The 20831-nt window shown below is 51.3% G+C and overlaps 1 protein-coding gene across 1 annotated transcript in view; it reads right to left on the reverse strand.

The window, feature by feature from the left end:
- The window catches only part of zanl (zonadhesin, like), a 193978-nt gene that overhangs the window by 81121 nt on the left and 92026 nt on the right, over positions 1–20831 (reverse strand). Inside the window, exons 57-65 of the mRNA XM_085977081.1 lie at positions 16797–16945; positions 13379–13507; positions 10219–10357; positions 9882–10023; positions 6664–6860; positions 4771–4940; positions 3203–3273; positions 2673–2789; positions 2432–2556 (exon numbers count right to left, since the gene is read on the reverse strand). Coding sequence (XP_085833207.1) covers positions 2432–2556; positions 2673–2789; positions 3203–3273; positions 4771–4940; positions 6664–6860; positions 9882–10023; positions 10219–10357; positions 13379–13507; positions 16797–16945 — 1239 coding nt within the window. The remainder of the gene's footprint in view (positions 1–2431; positions 2557–2672; positions 2790–3202; positions 3274–4770; positions 4941–6663; positions 6861–9881; positions 10024–10218; positions 10358–13378; positions 13508–16796; positions 16946–20831) is intronic.

Below are 20831 nucleotides of genomic sequence, written 5' to 3' on the forward strand. Positions count from 1 at the left end.
CTCCCAGGGCAGGTACAGCACGGGTTAGATACAGAGTAAAGCTCCCTCTACACTGTCCCATCAAACACTCCCAGGACAGGTACAGCACGGGTTAGATACAGAGTAAAGCTCGCTCTACACTGTCCCATCAAACACTCCCAGGGCAGGTACAGCACGGGATAGATACAGAATAAAGCTCCCTCTACACTGTCCCATCAAACACTCCCAGGGCAGGTACAGCACGGGTTAGATACAGAGTAAAGCTCCCTCTACACTGTCCCATCAAACACTCCCAGGGCAGGTACAGCACGGGATAGATACAGAGTAAAGCTCCCTCTACACTGTCCCATCAAACATTCCCAGGGCAGATACAGCACGGGTTAGATACAGAGTAAAGCTCCCTCTACACTGCCCCATCAAACACTCCCAGGGCAGGTACAGCACGGGTTAGATACAGAGTAAAGCTCGCTCTACACTGTCCCATCAAACACTCCCAGGGCAGGTACAGCACGGGATAGATACAGAATAAAGCTCCCTCTACACTGTCCCATCAAACACTCCCAGGGCAGGTACAGCACGGGTTAGATACAGAGTAAAGCTCCCTCTACACTGTCCCATCAAACACTCCCAGGGCAGGTACAGCACGGGATAGATACAGAGTAAAGCTCCCTCTACACTCTCCCATCAAACACTCCCAGGGCAGGTACAGCACGGGTTAGATACAGAGTAAAACTCCCTCTACACTGTCCCATCAAACACTCCCAGGGCAGGTACAGCACGGGTTAGATACAGAGTAAAGCTTGCTCTACACTGTCCCATCAAACACTCCCAGGGCAGGTACAGCACGGGTTAGATACAGAGTAAAGCTCCCTCTACACTGTCCCATCAAACACTCCCAGGGCAGGTACAGCACGGGTTAGATACAGAGTAAAGCTCCCTCTACACTGTCCCATCAAACACTCCCAGGGCAGGTACAGCACGGGTTAGATACAGAGTAAAGCTCCCTCTACACTGTCCCATCAAACGCTCCCAGGGCAGGTACAGCACAGGGTTAGATACAGAGTAAAGCTCCCTCTACACTGTCCCATCATACACTCCCAGGGCAGGTACAGCACGGGTTAGATACAGAGTAAAGCTCCCTCTACACTGTCCCATCAAACACTCCCAGGGCAGGTACAGCACGGGTTAGATACAGAGTAAAGCTCCCTCTACACTGTCCCATCAATCACTCCCAGGGCAGGTACAGCACGGGTTAGATACAGAGTAAAGCTCCCTCTACACTGTCCCATCAAACACTCCCAGGGCAGGTACAGCACGGGTTAGATACAGAGTAAAGCTCCCGCTACACTGTCCCATCAAACACTCCCAGGGCAGGAACAGCACAGGTTAGATACAGAGTAAAGCTCCCTCTACACTGTCCCATCAAACACTCCCGGGGCAGGTACAGCACGGGTTAGATACAGAGTAAAGCTACCTCTACACTGTCCCTTCAAACACTCCCAGGGCAGGTACAGCACGGGTTAGATACAGAGTAAAACTCCCTCTACACTGTCCCATCAAACACTCCCAGGGCAGGTACAGCACGGGTTAGATACAGAGTAAAGCTCCCTCTACACTGTCCCCATCAAACACTCCCAGGGCAGGTACAGCATGGGTTAGATACAGAGTAAAGCTCCCTCTACACTGTCCCATCAAACACTCCCAGGGCAGGTATAGCACGGGTTAGATACAGAGTAAAGCTCCCTCTACACTGTCCCGTCTAACACTCCCAGGGCAGGTACAGCACGGGTTAGATACAGAGTAAAACTCCCTCTACACTGTCCCGTCTAACACTCCCAGGGCAGGTACAGCACGGGTTAGATACAGAGTAAAGCTCCCTCTACACTGTCCCATCAAACACTCCCAGGGCAGGTACAGCACAGGGTTGTATACAGAGTAAAGCACCCTCCACACGTGTTGTCCCATCAAACACACCCAGGGCAGGTACAGCACGGGTTAGATACAGAGTAAAGCTCCCTCTACACTCTCCCATCAAACACTCCCAGGGCAGGTACAGCACAGGGTTAGATACAGAGTAAAGCTCGCTCTACACTGTCCCATCAAACACTCCCAGGGCAGGTACAGCACGGATTAGATACAGAGCAAAGCTCGCTCTACACTGTCCCATCAAACACTCCCAGGGCAGGTACAGCACGGGTTAGATACAGAGTGACTCTCCCTCTACACTGTCCCCATCAAACACTCCCGGGGCAGGTACAGCACAGGTTAGATACAGAGTGACTCTCCCTCTATGCAGTAGTCTCCTTGTTTAAGTTGTGAGGAAGATGATTGATAATGGCAGATTGTGGCTCTGAGCCAAAGATTTAACTCCGCGGAACCTGGTTTTACTGCTTTGGGAGTCTTCGAGACCTTTCCTGAGGGAAATGTGGCTGCTCCACCTGAGTTCACTCACCAACAACCTCCTGCTCTTCATGAGGGTGATGGTTATTCCCTCTGTCGTGAGGTAGATCTTCTTCAGATAGGAGGCTCCCGCCTGTCCTCTCTCCTCATTTTTCCCTTCAACGGTAAACCAGGGGCCTGGAAGGATGTACAAAACATGGATCAGTGAGAGCCGATCCGTGAGAGTTTGCACTTGGGGGGGGGGGTGGTGGTGTCGGGGGTCAAAGGTGAAAGGTCAGCAGGCTGCTTCATACCTGTCTTGTTCTCACACGACCTGGCCAAGGTGTAAGTACAGGTGCCCTGGTACGACATGGCTCTTCCATCAAAAGTGTTGTAGTGAGGGTCTCCTGAGATGTAACATGAGCCAAAGCCTGCGGCGGTGGGGGGGGGGGAAGAAAGGAGAATTGAGAGGGAGTTAGCGACCATTCAGGGCTCTAGTCTGATATTTACAGGGAGGCGGGGACGGCGCGGAGGGAGAGCGGTAGCGCGTCTAAAAAAGCCCGGGATCCTGGAGGGCCCAACCATTGTTAACGGCAGGACCTCATTATGATTTTTCTTCTTCTTCCAATTGCACCGTGGGAGCCTGATTTAAATATGATAATGAAGTGTCCCACCTCTCCAAGACGGGACGCATGCACGCCACATAACTGGCCACGTAAAAACGGCCGCGCGCATGTGTGTGTGTGGCAGGTTACAGATGTGTTTCCCGACCTTTGATCTTGAACCTCCCCCGCCCGCACCATCGCCCGTCATTGGGGGGGGGGGGGGGGGGGTCGGTTAATACCGAGGCTGTTCTCTCCGATTTTCTTCACGGACTGACCTGAAGATTTAGTGGTGGTTTCCTCATTTTTGTCGCTGTGGCGGTCAGGACCACTTAAAGGACCTGACGTAAGAAAACTACTAGGCACTTGGTCTAAGCGTTAAACAAAGCTTTAATCAACTGTTTTACAACATGGAGGTCTAGTTATGTCCTTCACTAGTTCCTGTTAAGGAATGTCCTGAGCAAGCTGGGCCCGTGCCCGAGTATTTATACTCTCCCTGGACAGCGCCACCAGCAGGCCGCCCAGTATTATTTCATAAGTCATTTCCACATGAATGGCAAGATTCATGTCAGGACCTACCGCACTTTAGGGGTGAGTGGGGTTGCTCGTGAGTAATGTCGCTGTGGGTCTCAGGCCCAGCCTCTGTCAAGGGGACGTGAGCCAACACCCGGTGCTCACCCGCAGAAAGAGGCGTGAAAATAGGAGTGAGTCACCACAGGCGGCTCCTGGGGACCGGTGGCATGGGCCGAGATCGGGGAGCACACCATTCGCTCGGGGTTGGTGCAGAAAGATCAACAGGCGGGAGTGAGTTCCTTCAGCTGCCTGGGCCCCAAGCTCTGGAATTCCCTCCCTAAACCTCTCCGCCTCTCTCTCTCCTCCTTTGAGACGCTCCTTAAAACCGACCTCTTTGAACAAGCTTTTGGTCACCTCTCCCTAATATCTCCTCATGTATCCTAACTCGCACCGAGTCCCGTTCACCCATCGCCCCCTCTGCTCGCTGACCTATATTGGCTCCCGATTGAGCAACGCCTGGATTTTAAAATTCTCATCCTTGATTTCAAATCCCTCCATGGCCTCCTCGCCCCTTCCCTATCTCTGTAACCTCCTCCAGCCCTACAACCCTTCCAAGATAACTGCGCTCCTCCAATTCTGGCCTCTTGCGCATCCCCGACTTTCATCACCCTACCATTGGCGGCCGTGCCTTCAGCTGCCTCGGCCCTAAGCTCTGGAATTCCCTCCATAAACCTCTCCGCCTCTCTACCTCTCTTTAAGACGCTCCTTAAAACCTACCTCATCTGCCCTAATATCTCCTCATGTGGCTCGGTGTCAAATTTTGTTTGATAATCGCTCCTGTGAAGCGTCTTGGGACGTTTTACTACATTAAAGGCACTATATAAATGCGAGTTGTTGTTGGGAGGTGTTAAGATTGGGCCTCAGTGACCCCTGCTGGACAGTGAGTGCCCACGTGCGGACGTCAAGCCCGCCAACACTCTCCGGAACCCGTACACGTGAAGAGCGGGCATGGGGGTGTGGTACTGGAGGGCACTTGTGGAACCCCTAAACCGTTACGAGTCAGAAGAGCGGGGGGAGGTTTTCCCGGTTTGGAGGGCCGCCTTGCCGACAAGCATGGTATCCATGGCAAAACGGGTGCATTTTCTGTTTTTTTTTTCTTTTTCTTTGTTCAATACTTCAAACGTTTCTCCCTGGCCCCTTTCCCTCACGCTCCACTCCGCCCGTACGACTTAGTCGCGTCTCACGTCAGGCCCCGCCCGCCCCCCCCCCCCCGCCCTCGTAAAGCCAGGTCAGCTACGCCTCCTGGTTTTTAACGGCTCTCTTACCCGTCGGGTGGCAGCCGTAGTAGCCGCCGGCTAGGCCGCAGTACTCCTTCTCGCCGCACTGCCAGGGTTTGCAGGCCGTGATGTTGTTACCCTGGCAACTGCACCTCAGCAAGCAATCAGGCCCGAAGAACTCGACACCAGGCTGTTAGGCCGGAGACAAGGAGAAAAAGGTTTGAGATAAATAATCCCTCTGCACACGTGACATCACAAATTGTGCGGGACAGGCTAGATGGAGCAGAGGGTCTTTCCCCCGTCCGCCATTGCTCGTACCAGACTGATTCCTGGAATGGCAGGACTGAGGAGAGATCGGGTCGACTAGGCCTGCATTCACTAGAGTTTAGAAGAATGAGAGGGGATCTCATTGAAATGTATAAAATTCTAGATAAACTGGATGCAGGGAGGATGTTTCCCCTGGCTGGGGGGTCTAGAACGAGCTGTCACAGTCTCAGGATACGGGGTAGGACATTTAGGACTGAGATGAGGAGAAATGTCTTCACTCAGAGGGTGGTGAACCTGTGGAATTCTCTACCACAGAAGGCTGTGGAGGCCAAGTCACTGAATATATTTAAGAAGGAGATAGATAGATTTCTAGACACAAAAGGCATCAAGGGGTATGGGGAGGGAGCGGGAATATGGTATTGAGATAGAGGATCAGCCATGATCATAGTGAATGGTGGAGCAGGCTCGAAGGGCCGAATGGCCTACTCCTGCTCCTATTTTTCTATGTTTCTATGTACGTTGAAAGGAGCTGTGGACGAGCAAGTCGTTGAGGTGGTACCTACGATTGCCCTCAGGTACCCCTTTGAGTGTGACGGGTGTGTACGGTTGCCATGGCGAGGAGAGGAGCGACAGTAGTTGCGATGCCGTCCGTGGTCGAATGGTCAACTACTCCCCGTCTAGGCTCGCGCATCGAAAGGCAGGTACTACAAGGGCTCGCTGGGCCTCATGGAACCGTACATCAGACAAAGCGCCTTCAGGAGAAGAATGGGGGGTGGGGAAGGGGAGGGAGGTCGGGGAGGAGGGGCTGTGACGAAGGAGCGGAGACCTCCACACTGGACCAGGTCTTCCGTGTGTCAGCCAGTGGCTCAGTGGGTAGCACTCTCGCCTCTGAGTCAGAAGGTTGTGGGTTCGAGTCCCACTCCAGAGACTTAAGCACGAAAATCCAGGCCGACGCTCCTGTGCAGTACTGAGGAAGCGCTGCACTGTCGGAGGTGCCGTCTTTCAGATGAGACGTTAAACCGAGGTGGACATAAAAGATCCCGTGGCTACTATTTCGAAGGAGAGCAGGGGAGTTCTGTCCTGGGGCCGATATTTATTCCTTGACCAACATTACTACAACAGATGATCTGGTCATTATCACATGGCTGTTTGTGGGAGCTTGCTGTGTGCAAATTGGCTGCTGCGATTACACCAGTGACTGCACTTCATTGGCTGTAAAGTGCTTTGGGACCTCCTGAGGGGCCAGTCTTTCTTTCATTATTGGTGTTGCGAGCCCTCCCAGGTTGTCGTGCAATCTCCAAAAATGAAATGTTGATCCCATTAAAAAAATAATTGAAGATTGGATCCGGGGTGGGGGGGGAGCCAGGGTATAAAAGGCCGTGTGACTGATAGTCAAGAATCATCCACTCATCGCCTTCCCATTGACGTGTGAAGGCCACTAGAATGGACCAATGGCGGGCGGGAGTGTGATTTGGCAACCCTCGCTTGCCTCAGCGAGGCAACCTACGGCCCCTGACCCTGGGGTGGATTGAGGTGAAGGTTCATCTGACACACCGTGCTAGTTGGTGCCCTCTTTATTTAAGATGAGATTTCTCAGGCCCCCCGCCCCCTGCTCATGCTAACTGGAAGGACAAGGCCGGGATTACCTGATAGTAAATGCCGTCGTAGGAGCAGCCGCACTGATCTTCGCGGACGCACTGGGTTCCGCTCTGCACAAATCCTTTGTCGCACTGGCAGCCCTCCAGACACGGTGCGTCACAGGGCTGAGGTCGAAGGTCGAGGCAGCTGGCGGGGCAGGCTGATCCGCAGGTCTCGTAGTGGCTGTTAGCTGGACAGCGGAGAGCTGGAGAGAAAGAGGCGAGAGTCAGTGTCAAAGGGTGCTGCGGGTTAAAGGTCACTTGTGGCCACGCACAACTCCAACTCCATCAAGTTTGCTGATGACACTACCGTTGTAGGCCTGATCACAGATGGCGACGAGACAGGCTACAGGGAGGAGGTAAGAGCTCTAGCAGAATGGTGCAAGTACAACAACCTCTCCCTCAACATTAGCAAAACAAAGGAGATGATCGTGGACTACAGGAAGCGGCAGGGGGAGGGACACACCCCAATCTACATCGAAGGGGCTGAGGTGGAGAGGGTCAGCAGCTTCAAATTCCTGGGTGTATTCATTACGGAGGACTTAACATGGTCTCATCACATCGACGTCGTAACCAAGAAGGCATGCCAACGCCTGTTCTTCCTCAGGAGACTGAAGAAATTTGGAATGGCCCCCCAGATTCTCACCAACTTCTACCGGTGCACCATCGAGAGTATCCTGTCCGGCTGCATCACTACCTGGTATGGCAACTGCACCGCCACAGACCGCAAGGCTCTACAGATGGTGGTGAAAGCTGCACAACATACTATAGGAATTAAACTACCTGCTGTGCAGGATATCTACCCCGAGAGGTGCCGGGGGAAGGCCCTGAGAATCATTAAAGATGCGAGCCACCCCAGCCACAACCTCTTCGCCCTGCTCCCGTCCGGTAAGAGATACCGAAGCATATGGTCTCGTACCAGCAGGTTTCGAAACAGCTTCTACCCCCAGGCCATAAGACTCATGAACGTATAATTTATTATTATTTATTACTGTTGTTTTATTTATTATTACTGTATTTCTATTAGTATTTTTATCATTGTTATGCCATATTTATTCCAATGTTGGGAGGACTTGTAAAAATCAACATTTCATTGTGCAGTACACACGTCTGCTGCATATATGACAAATAAAATTGAATTGAATTGAATTGAATTGAATTGAATTGAATCCTGGACATCTTTGCTCTTGGCCGCTCCCTTCTACTCTGTCGTTTTATGTTTCACTTGCTCGATTGCGATTATTCTTTGCTTACAACGTGTTACCACTTGCGGTGCACAGTGTACATGGTACAGGATCGCTCCCACAGATTTAGAAAGATCTTGCATTTATATAGCGCCTTTCACAACCTCAGGACATCCCAAAGCGCTTCACAGCCAATGAAGTACTTATTGAAGTACAGTCACTGTTGTACAGGAAACTTTCGATTTACCGGCACCTAAATAACCGGAAATCTCGGTTAACCGGCAAAATTCAGGAGTAGGTTCAGGTAACTTTTATTACTTGCCTTCCTCCATTTGTTGCTGTGCAAGGGTGTGGCTGCAGCTGTTGTTAAGCTACAGAGATGCTTGCAACTTGTGGTCATTGTTCTGAAGCTGTTGCTAAGCAACAGGGTTTGTTGCTTTATACGGAGCTCTGAGCTCCGTATCTTTTACTATAGCTTTCGGTTATCCGGAATTTTTGATGAACCGGCACCACGTCGGTCCCGTCCGTGCCGGATAAAAAAAAGTTTCCTGTAATGTAGGAAACACGGCAGCCAATTTACGCACAGCAAGGTCCCACAACAGCAATGTGATAATGACCAGCTCATCCGTTCTAGTAATGTTTGGTGGGGAGTTAACTATTGGCCCAGGACACCAGGGGGGGCGGGAAGCTCCCCTGCTCTTCTTCGAAACAGTGGCCGCGGGATCTTTTACATCCACCTGAGAGAGGGCAGACGGGGCCCTCGGTTTAACGTCTCATCTGAAAGACGGCACCCCTGGCAGCGTGGAATTCCCTCAGTACCACGCTGGGAGTGTCAGGTTCGTGCTCAAGTGTCTGGAGTGGGCGCTCAAACCCACAACCTTGTGATTCAGAGGTGAGAGTGCGACCCAGCGAGCCACGGCCGACACCTAGGTCTGGAGAGTGATTCTAGGTAGCGTGACGGGGGTAGGGTGGGGGTTTGGGAGGAAATTCTGAAGGAGGCCTTTTGGGGGGGGGGGTGGTGGGGGGGCGGCAGATGCGGGCAAGGCAGAGTCGGGAGTGCCCCTGACCCAGATGCCAGGAAACTGGGGCATTTGCACATTGTGGGCAGGTGCCCTCGCCATGTTCGGTAACAACTGGGGCGCTCACATCAGGTTGGTGACAGGGGCAGGTGTTGGGGGGGGGGGGGGCGATGGCGGAATTCACTGTGGCATCTACCCAATATCTCACTACGTCGAATTTATTGCCCATCCCTAGTTGCCCTCAGAAGGTGGTGGTGGACCCTCTTGTTGAACGGGGCGGCTTGCCCGACCATGTTAGAGGGCATTACGGGTCAACCATACAGTGGGCGACTGGAGTCACGAGTAGGCCCAGACCGGGTAAGGACGGTAGCTTCCCTTCCCTGAAGGATTTGAGTAGAAGAGTAAAGACGTCGTACTGCAATTATACACGGCCCTGGTGAGACCACACCTGGAGTATTGTGGACAGTTTTGGTCTCCTTACCTAAGGAAGGATATACTTGCCATAGAGGGGAGTGCAACAAAGGTTCACCAGACTGGTTCCTGGGATGGGGGGATTGTCCTATGAGGAGAGATTGAGTACACTAGGCCTATATTCTCTTGAGTTTAGAAGAATGAGAGGTGATCTCATTGAAACATGCAAAATTCTTACAGGGCTTGACAGGGTAGATGCAGGGAGGATGTTTCCCCTGGCTGGGGAGACTAGAACCAGGGGCCACAGTCTCAGGATAAGGGGTCGGCCATTTAAGACTGAGATGAGGAGAAATTTCTTCACTCAGAGGGTGGTGAATCTTTGGAATTCTCAACCCCAGAGGGCTGTGGAGGCTCAGTTGTTGAGTATATTCAAGACAGAGATCGATAGATTTGTGGATATTAAGGGAATCAAGGGATATGGGGATAGTGCAGGAAAGTGGAGATGAGGTAGAAGATCAGCCATGATCTTATTGAATGGTGGAGCAGGCTCGAGGGGCCGAACGGCCGACTCCCGCTCCCACTTCTTCTGTTTCTTATGTTCTTATGTACGTACGGCAGAAGGTTTCGTTCCTCCAGGGTCGGATGGTGACGTTGCGTTGCTGACACTCGTTGACATAGGCCTCCAAAGCCTCGCACAGCTGCTGCCTGCTGCCGTCCAGCTCACACATGTCGTACACGCAGTCTCGGAAGTAGGACTGGAAAAGGGCGAAACCGGCATTAAAAGGAAGGAAAAGACTTGCATTTATTTTAAAATTCTCCTCCGCGTGTTCAAATCCCTCCGTGGCCTCGCACCCCCCCCGCCCCCCTCCCTATCTCTGTAACCGTAAAGCAGATTCCCACGCTCCCCTCAATCCCGCTGCGGGATCTGTATTCCGGCTGTGCCTACGCACCATGGGGTCAATCTTGTAGTGACAGGCAGAGAACGGGCCGTACGAGTCCAGCAGCAGCCCGCAGTAGGCGGGTCCTTTATACGTCTCTCGCTCGTTCTGGGTGCAGTCTGGGGTCACCTCGGTGTCGGTACTGGTGCAACTGGAACAGAAAGGAATCCGTGTTTTCTTCAACATCATCAGGTTGCAGTAAGTTGAGAAAAATAAAAATCCGCGCCAAATTTCTCTTCTCCCCCTTCCCGTCCGTGATGGGAGTCGAGCGGCATTCTCTCACCTACTTATTCACGAGTGAGTCTTGCCAGTGAATGTCTGCACGCTATTTAACTTTGACTGGGGGAGGGGCTTCATAAGCAGGCACGAACCTGCTCCCGTGAAGACATGCGCACTATATTTGGGGTGTAGGTGGAATCACAGAATCATAGAAATTTATGGCACAATTGGAGGCCATTCGGCCCATCGTGTCCGCGCTGGCCGACAAAGAGCCATCCAGCCTCACCCCACTTTCCAGCTCTTGGTCCGTAGCCCTGCAGGTTACGGCACTTCAAGTGCACATCCAAGTACTTTTTAAATGTGATGAGGGTTTCTGCCTCTCCCACCCTTTCAGGCCGTGAGTTCCAGACCCCCACCGCCCTCTGGGTGAAATTATTTCTCCTCAACTCCCCTCTAAACCTCCGAGCAATTACTTTAAATCTCTGACCCCTGGTTATGGGAACTTCCTACCCACTAAAAAAAGAAAGACTTGCATTTGTATAGCGCCGGACATCCCAAAGCGCTTTACAGCCAATGAAGGACTATTTGAAGTGGAGTCACTGTTGTGATGTGGGAAACACAGCAGCCAACTTGCGCACAGCAAGCTCCCACAAACTGCTATGTGATAAATGACCAGATCATCTGTTTTTGTTATGTTGATTGAGGGATAAATATTTGCCTGGACACTGGGGAGAATTCCTCCTGCTCTTCCTCAAAATAGTGGCCGTGGGATCTTTTACGTCCACCTGAGAAAGCAGACGGGGCCTCAGTTTAACGTCACACCCGAAAGACGGCACCTCCGACAGTGCAGCACTCCCTCAGCACTGGCACTGGGAGTGTCAGCCTAGCTTTATGTGCTCAGGTCTCTACAGTGGGACTTGCACCCACAACCTTTGTCCTGGTCTCGCTCCAAGGAGACTTTGTCCTGGTCTCGCTCAGGCTAAGCAGTCAAAACGACATGCTTGCGACCTCCTGAGGAGTCTTTGGTACGTGAGTTACTATCAGAGGCGAGAGTGCGACCCACTAGGCCCCTCATAATTTTATACACCTCAATTAAATCTCCCCTCAGGCGCCTCTGTTCCAAAGAAAACAACCCCAGCCAATCCAATCTTTCCTCATAGCTAAAATTCTCCAGTCCTGGCAACATCCTCGTAAATCTCCTCTCTAGTGCGATCACATCTCTCCTGTAATGTGTGGTACGCTAGCTGTGGCCTAACTAGTGTTTTATAGAGTTCAAGCGTAACTACATGCCTGTCTGTGTAACTGTGCCTGTATCCCCTGTAATTACAGTCGGGTGTAGATGCCTGTGTGGATAACTACATGTAATTACAGTCAGAATAAGCATCTCCCAGTATACCTCCTGTCCCGATGGATATACAGGAAACTTTGTGCTATCCGGCACCGACGGGACCGAACTGTTGCCGTTCCCTCAAAACTGCCGGACACTCCAGCATTAATGTTGAAGAATACGGAGCTTTTCCTCTCCGTATCTGACCCCAACTCTTCACAATCTATATTAACGATTTGGAGGAAGGGACCGAGTGCAACATATCCAAGTTTGCCGACGATACAAAGATGGGAGGGAAATCAGTGAGTGAGGAGGACATAAAAAACCTGCAAAAGGACATAGACAGGCTAAGTGAGTGGGCAGAGATTTGGCAGGTGCAATATAATGTTGGAAAGTGTGAGGTTATGCACTTTGGCAGAAAAAAATCAAAGAGCAAGTTATTATCTAAATGGAGAGAAACTGCAAAGTGCTACAGTACAAAGGGATCTGGGGGTCCTGGTGCATGAAACACAGAAGGTTAGTATGCAGGTGCAGCAGGTGATCAGGAAGGCCAATGGAATCTTGGCTTTTATTGCAAGGGGGATGGAGTATAAAAATAGGGAAGTCTTGCTGCAGTTATACAGGGTACTGGTGAGGCCACACCTGGAATACTGCGTGCAGTTTTGGTTTCCATATTTAAGAAAAGATATACTTGCTCTCGAGGTGGTTCAGAGAAGGTTCACTCGGTTGATTCCGGAGATGAGGGGGTTGATGTATGAGGAAAGGTTGAGTAGGTTGGGACTCTACTCATTGGAGTTCAGAAGAATGAGAGGCGATCTTATCGAAACATATAAGATTGTGAGGGGGCTTGATCGGGTGGATGCGGGGAGGATGTTTCCACTGATGGGTGAGACTAGAACTAGGGGGCATAATCTAAGAATAAGGGGCTGCCCTTTCAAAACTGAGATGAGGAGAAACTTCTTCACTCAGAGGGTAGTAAATCTATGGAATTTCCTACCTCAGAGAGCTGTGGAAGCTGCGACATTAAATAAATTTAAAATGGAGATAGACAGTTTCCTAGCAGATAAGGGAATTAGGGGTTACGGGGAGAGGGCAGGGAAGTGGACGTGAGTTTAGATTCGGATCAGCCATGATCCTATTGAATGGCAGAGCAGGCCCGAGGGGCTGTATGGCCTACTCCTGCTCCTACTTCTTATGTTCTTATGTTCTTAAACACTGTTGCTTAGCAACAGCTTCTAAACAGTCGGCCCGTACCTTGGAAGCGTCTCTGTAGCTTAGCAACAGCTTCAGAGAGACTTTCCAGAGCCTGACTGTTGGAAAAAAAAGCCACGAGAAGAAAAGAAACCCAACAAAACGGCTCCTGATTTTTGTCGGTGGCTCGAGCTTGCCGGACACTTAGCCTCCGGATAACACAAAGTTTCCTGTAATACTGGAAATGCGATAAAATGTCTCAATGACGCAACTCCTGATCATTCACCAACAAGTGGAGTTAAGCTGTCCGAACGGGGCTGGATTGAATCCGGACCTGACACGTTCTAAGCCAGCGCAGCACTCGTTCCAAACTTTACCAACTTGGCATGTCATTCAAAACAGCAGAAACCGGTTAACCCCAGCTCTGGCACTTACTTCTCCTCCACGTTCCAGCTGTTCCCAAAGTCATTGACTCCATTCACAACCTGTCCCTCGGGAGTCCTGAAATCGTCGCCGGGGATTCCGTTGTAGTCGCCGCATAGGCCGCACAGCTCGCCGGCGTAGCTGGACAGAGAGACGCACACACGGGCGTTAGCGGTGAGCAAAGGCGCAGGCACGGTGAGCAAGATAACGTCTAATATATCCCACACCCCTCACTGTAACACTCTCTGATATACCCCACACCCCTCACTGTAACACTCTGATATACCCCACACCCCTCACTGTAACACTCTGATATACCCCACACCCCTCACTGTAACACTCTCTGATATACCCCACACCCCTCACTGTAACACTCTCTGATATACACCACACCCCTCACTGTAACACTCTCTGATATACCCCACACCCCTCACTGTAACACTCTCTGATATACCCCACACCCCTCACTGTAACACACTCTGATATACCCCACACTGCTCACTGTAACACTCTCTGATATACCCCACACCCCTCACTGTAACACTCTCTGATATACCCTACACCCCTCACTGTAACACTCTCTGATATACCCCACACCCCTCCCTGTAACACTCTCTGATATACCCCACACCCCTCACTGTAACACTCTCTGATATACCCCACACCCCTCACTGTAACACTGATATACCCCACACCCCTCACTGTAACACTCTCTGATATACCCCACACCACTCACTGTAACACTCTCTGATATACCCCACACCCCTCACTGTAACACTCTCTGATATACCCCACACCCCTCACTGTAACACACTCTGATATACCCCACACCCCTCACTGTAACACTTACTGATATACCCCACACCCCTCACTGTAACACTCTCTGATATACCCCACACCCCTCACTGTAACACTTACTGATATACCCCACACCCCTCACTGTAACACTTACTGATATACCCCACACCCCTCACTGTAACACTTACTGATATATTCCAGACCCCTCACTGTAACACTTACTGATATACCCCACACCCCTCACTGTAACACTTACTGATATATTCCAGACCCCTCACTGTAACACTTACTGATATACCCCACACTGCTCACTGTAACAGTCTCTGATATACCCCACACCCCTCACTGTAACACTCTCTGATATACCCCACGTCCCTCACTGTAACACTTACTGATATACCCCACACCCCTCACTGTAACACTCTCTGATATACCCCACACCCCTCACTGTAACACTTACTGATATATTCCAGACCCCTCAATGGTACATAGGTACAGGAGGAGGCTATCCAGCTCCTCGCCCCTGTTCCGCCATTGAATGAGATCATGGCTGACCTGTATCTTAACTCTATCTATCCGTCTTGGCTGCATATGCCTCGCAAAAATCTATCGATCTCAGATTAAAAATTATTAATTGAGCTAGCATCTACTGCTTTTGTGGGAGAAAGTTCCACACATCTACTACCTAAGGCGATGCCCAGGACAGTAGACAGTGCTGCAGATGTGGTCTAACAGGGCTTTGTAAAGCTGTAGAAAAATTTCCTGCTGTTTATATTCTAGCCCTCTAGTTAACATCCCATTAGCCTTTTTGATTATTTTTTGTACTTGACCACTACATTTTAGCGATCTGTGTACATGAACCCCTGAAGCTCTCTGGATCTCCATTGTTCCTAGCTATTCACCATTTAAATAACACTCGAATGATCCTTTTTTTTTGGTCAAAAATGGATGACCTCACACTTACCTGCATTGAAATCCATCTGCCATAGTTTCGCCCACTCGCTTAATCTCTCAATGTCTCTGTAATTTATGTTCCCGTCTCACACTACTTACTATACCACCAATCACTGTGTCATCGGCAAACATGGATATATGGCTCTCTGTTGTATTATCTTAGTCATTAATAAATATAGTGTATAGTTGAGGCCCCAGCACAGATCCTTGTGGGACACCACTAGTCACTTCCTTCCAATTCGAGTACATAACTATTATCTCTACTCTACTGCCTAACCAATCACCTAACCAGGTCAATAATTTGCCTTCAAATCCATGAGCTTTAATTTTAGCCAACAGTCTCTTATGTGGAACCTTATCGAATGCCTTCTGGAAGTCCATATAAACTACATCCATAGACATTCCCCTGTCTGCTACTTTAGTTACTTCCTCAAATAATTCAATGAGGTTGGTTAGACATGACCTACCCTTTACAGATCCATGTGGGCTCTCTCTAATCAGCTCAGGTTTCTCTATGTGGTCAGTCACTCTGTCCTTAATTATAGATTCCAATAACGTCCCCACAACAGATGTTGGACTAACCGGTCTATCATTTCCTGGTTTCTCTCTCTCGCCATTCTTAAATAATGAAGTTACATTTGCAATTTTCCGATCTAAAGAGAAAGATCCTGAATTGCGAGAGCTTTGAAAGATTACAGCTAAATCCTCTGCAGTTTACTTCCTTTAAAACCCTGGGATGGAACACTAAGGCCTAGAAATTCAGTAGCGCCCCAAACCTCGCCAGGGCGGAAAAAGTAGCGCCCCGGAAGTAGTCGCGGCCGCCCGCCGGAAATTCACTTTGCGCGCCCCAGAGGGAAGCGCGGCGCTACTGGAGGCGCCCCGCATCCCTCTTGGGGCGCTGCAGCTGAATATCGCTGCGCAACGTGCCGCAGCGCCACATGCTGCGGCGCGGCGTGCTGCGGTACTGCAGGCCTTCCTCCCCTTCTTAAAGGGGAGGGGCCTTGTGCAGCGCGATCGAGGATCGCAAGTGCCGGCAAAAGAGCCCGGCACCGAGGAGAAGTGCCGGGCTCTTGGAACGCAGTCTCAGGAGGCCGGGGACGGCAGCGCGGAGAGGTGCTGGCTGGTGGCCAGCAAAAAAAATGGCCGCCCCGCACCTCTCCTTTAACTAGCGCCTCTACCGCCGCAGGTAGGCCCCCCTGAACCGGTCGCAGATAGCGCCCGGCGTTAAAGCAGGGGGTGCATCTAAATATTGCGATCGGGGTGGTAGCAGGGCGCTGCGCACACCGATGACGTCATCGGTAGCGGCGCAGCGCTAACGGCTAGCGCTGCCATTAACGTCCTGCTAAATTTAGCGGGAGGCGTGGCCAGTGGCTTCCGACCCACTTAGCGCCCTCTTAAGGCGCTAGCGGGTGGCGCAGCCCACTGAATTTCTAGGCCTAACACTTTAATACACCTGACAGCCCTCAGTGTAAGACTCTTTAATATACCTCATAGCCCTCACTTTAACACTCCAATTCTCTACTGCCTTTGTTCATGACTACTGGCTACCCCCATACCTCCTGACTTGCAATTCTATCATAAGCTATCAACAGATACCCGTTGGGCTTCACTGACTGGGCCTTGTGCTTGAAGGTATCCAGCATCGCACGCCCATCGATTGTCACTGGATTGTACTCACTTGTTTGGAACTTTGACCTCTGCATGGTGCCTGCCATCATATCTCACCGTCAGGCCGAACTTTGTTTCTATGACGATGTGCTTGCCAGATAGTTTGACTGAGAGCCCGACGACTGGTTCAGTGGGGACGCTCACTGTCTTTCCATTAACCTGAACCGAACACAATCCCATGGTTAGTTTGCCAGGAGTTAACATCCCAATGAGTTTCTCCACCCGCGCTGGCTTCTATCTGTTATCAAGCTCTTGTACGAATCTTGGACTTGGCGCTTTCAGACAAGGCAAGGCGTCCAGGCAGGGCATGGCGTCCAGACAGGGGGCATGGCGTCCAGACAGAGGCCATGGTGACCAGACAGGGGGCATGGCATCCAGACAGGGCATGGCGTCCAGACAGAGGGCATGGCGTCCAGACAGAGGGCATGGTGTCCAGACAGAGGCCATGGTGACCAGACAGGGGGCATGGCATCCAGACAGGGGGCATGGCATCCAGACAGGGCATGGCGTCCAGACAGGGGGCATGATGACCAGACAGAGGCCATGGTGACCAGACAGGGGGCATGGCATCCAGACAGGGCATGGCGTCCAGACAGGGGGCATGGCGTCCAGACAGAGGCCATGGCGTCCAGACAGAGGGCATGGTGTCCAGACAGAGGGCATGGTGTCCAGACAGAGGGCATGGCGTCCTGACAGGGGGCATGGCGTCCAGACAGAGGCCATGGTGACCAGACAGGGGGCATGGCATCCAGACAGAGGCTATGGTGACCAGACAGGGGGCATGGTGACCAGACAGAGGCCATGGTGACCAGACAGGGGGCATGGCATCCAGACAGGGCATGGCATCCAGACAGGGCATGGCGTCCAGACAGAGGGCACGGTGTCCAGACAGAGGGCATGGTGTCCAGACAGGGCATGGCGACCAGACAGGGTATGGTGTCCAGACAGGGCATGGCATCCAGACAGAGGGCATGGTGTCCAGACAGGGCATGGCAACCAGACAGGGGGCATGGCGTCCAGACAGGGCATGGTGACCAGACAGGGGGCATGGCATCCAGACAGGGCAAGGCCTCCAGACAGGGCATAGAGTCCAGACAAGGCATGGCATCCAGACAGAGCATGGGGCTTAGTTAGCACATGGGGCTCAGACATACCAAGGGGACCAGACAAGGCTTGGAGTCCAGACATGGCACGGCATCCAGACAAGGCATGGTGCCTAGACAAGACATGGAGTCCAGACAAGGTATGGGGCCGAGACAAGGCACGGCATCCAGACATGGCATGGCATCCAGACAGGGCAAGGGGCTCAGATGGGGCAAGGGGCTCAGATAGGGCATGGCGCCAGAGAAAGCAAGGGGCCTAGACAAGGCATGGGGACCAGGCCGTGCACGAAGCTCAGGACAGCTGAAAGATTCTGTTCAAACGAAGCTCTCAGCCCAGCCTGTGCTTTCTACAGGTTGCATGGTTACACCCGAGAATCTGGACCTGGGTCGTCGAACAGGGCTTGAACGCACAACCGCCCGGCTCAGAGGCAAGGTGGGCTATCAGGTGAGCCAAGCTGACAGTCGAATGAGAAACTTATGTCTCCTGCTTCCAACATAACTCGAGTCACTGGGAAAGGACTTCCCCTGTTGCAATGGCATTGTCGGGAAGAGAGTTGGTGAACGCCAATCGGAATGGAAAGGAAAACGTCGATAGGGACTGTTTGGAGTGGGAATCATCAGAGGATGACACTGCTCCACTCTACACTATACCTCAAATAAGTACAACCGGCAAAGCGTTTGGTGCAAAAACAACAGAAAACGCTGGACAAACTCAGCAGGGCTGGCAGCATCCGTGGAGAGAGAAACAGAGTTAACGTATCAGGTCGAAGACCTTTCGTCAGAACTGGAAACAAGCAGGAAATGGGACGGCAGGAATGACGTATGAGGAGAGATTGGGTCGATTGGGCTTGTACTCGCTGGAGTTTAGAAGAATGAGAGGGGGTCTCATTGAAACTTATAAAATTCTAACAGGACTAGACAGACTAGATGCAGGAAGGATGTTCCCGATGGCCAGGGAGTCCAGAACCAGGGGTCACAGTCTTAAGGATAAGGGGTAAGCCATTTAGGACAGAGATGAGGAGGAATTTCTTCACCCAGAGAGTGGTGAACCTGTGGAATTCTCTACCACAGAAGGCAGTGGAGGCCAATTCATTAAATATATTCAAGAAGGAGTTGGATATATTTCTCAAAGCTAAAGGGATCAAGGGATATGGGGAGAAAGCAGGGACAGGGTACTGAATTTGGATGATCAGCCATGATCTCATTAAATGGCGGAGCAGGCTCGAGGGGCCGAATGGCCTACTCCTGCTCCTATCTTCTATGTTTCTAAATGGAGCAAGTTTAGGGGCTGGGAAATGGGGGAGGGGATGAAAGAACAAAAGGGGAGGTCTGTGGTAGGATGGAAGGCAGGAGAAGTAAAGAGGGATTAAGAGATATTCAAGGCGAGAGGAGATGATAATGGGACAGGTTCAGAAACAAAGGATGGCCCTAGATGAAGTGTGAATTGTGCTGGTAGAGTGAAAGATGACTGCCATGTGGGGAGAAGAAAAGGCACAACCAAAAAGTGTGGATAAAAAATATATATATGATAGGGGCCGAGGTTATGATCTGAAATTGTTGAACTCGATGTTGAGTTCAGAAGGCTGTAAAGTGCCTAATCGAAAGATGAGGTGCTGTTCCTCGAGTTTACGCTGAGCTTCCGTGGAACAATGCAAGAGGCCGAGGACGGTGAGGTCCGAGTGGGAATGGGGCGGTGAATTAAAGTGACAGGCGACCGGAAGCTCGGGATCACCCTTACGGACTGAACGGAGGTGTTCCGCAAAGCGGTCACCCAATCTGCGTTTGGTCTCCCCATTGTAGAGGAGACCACATCGTGAGCAGCGAATGCAGTATACTAGATTGCAGGAAGTACAAGTAAATCGCTGCTTCACCTGGAAGGCGTGTTTGGGGCCCTGGACAGTGGGAAGGGAGGAGGTTTGGTGCGTTGGGATGCCACATGACGCCTATCAATTTCTTTCCTCAAAAACTAATATGACCGGAAGGTAAATGGAATCGAAGAGAAGAAAAATGACTTGAAAGGCTTGCATTTGTATAGCGCCTTTCACGACCACCGGACGTCTCAAAGCGCTTCACAGCCAATGAAGTACTTTTTGAAGTGTGGTCACTGTTGTGTTGTATGAAACGCAGCAGCCAATTTGCACACAGCAAGCTCCCACAAACAGCAATGTGATAATGACCCAGATCATCTGTTTTTTTTTTGCTGATTGAAGGATAAATATCGGCCCCAGGACACCGGGGAGAACTCCTCCCCTGCTCTTCTTCGAAATAGTGGCCGTGGGATCTTTTTACGTCCACCTGAGGGGGCAGACGGGGCCCTCGGTTTAACGTCTGCTCCGAAAGACGGCACCTCCGGCGGTGCGGCGCTCCCTCAGCACTGGCACAGGGAGCATCGGCCTGGATTTTTGTGCTCAAGTCTCTGGAGTGGGACTTGAACCCACGACCTGACTCAGAGGCGAGAGAGAGAGAGAGACCCACTGAGCCACGGCCGACACTTAGGAGGGGCCTGAACGTTAGAAAGTTATGAAATTCAGGGCAGTCGGAAAAGGTTTTGTACTTTTAGAATCCTATGACATGGTTTAGATGAGGGAAACAAAATGATTGCAATGGAATCAATTGGAAGCGATTAAGTTGACTTGAATGTCATGCAATTCCAGGGAATGGGAAGGGATTGATTCCATTTGAATGCCGTGTTTGGGTCAGGCTGTGTTCCTCAGGACCCTGTTGAGCAGAATTCTACGCTGGCAGCACACTGCGGAGAACAGGTGGGTTTTGTACAGCAACGTAGGAAGGAACAGAGGACCAGGAGTTGGCCATTCAGCCCCTCAAGCCTCTTCCACTGTTCAATTAGTTCGTGAGTGATCTGGATCACAACCCCATCTACCCGCCTTTGCTCCATATCCCTCGGTCCCCTCACCCGACAACAATCTATGGATCTGGGTCTG

The sequence above is a fragment of the Somniosus microcephalus genome, unplaced genomic scaffold, assembly GCF_052327205.1.
Source record: "Somniosus microcephalus isolate GS21.2 unplaced genomic scaffold, FLI_Smic_1.0 unresolved_chr4, whole genome shotgun sequence".
Taxonomy (NCBI): domain Eukaryota; kingdom Metazoa; phylum Chordata; class Chondrichthyes; order Squaliformes; family Somniosidae; genus Somniosus; species Somniosus microcephalus.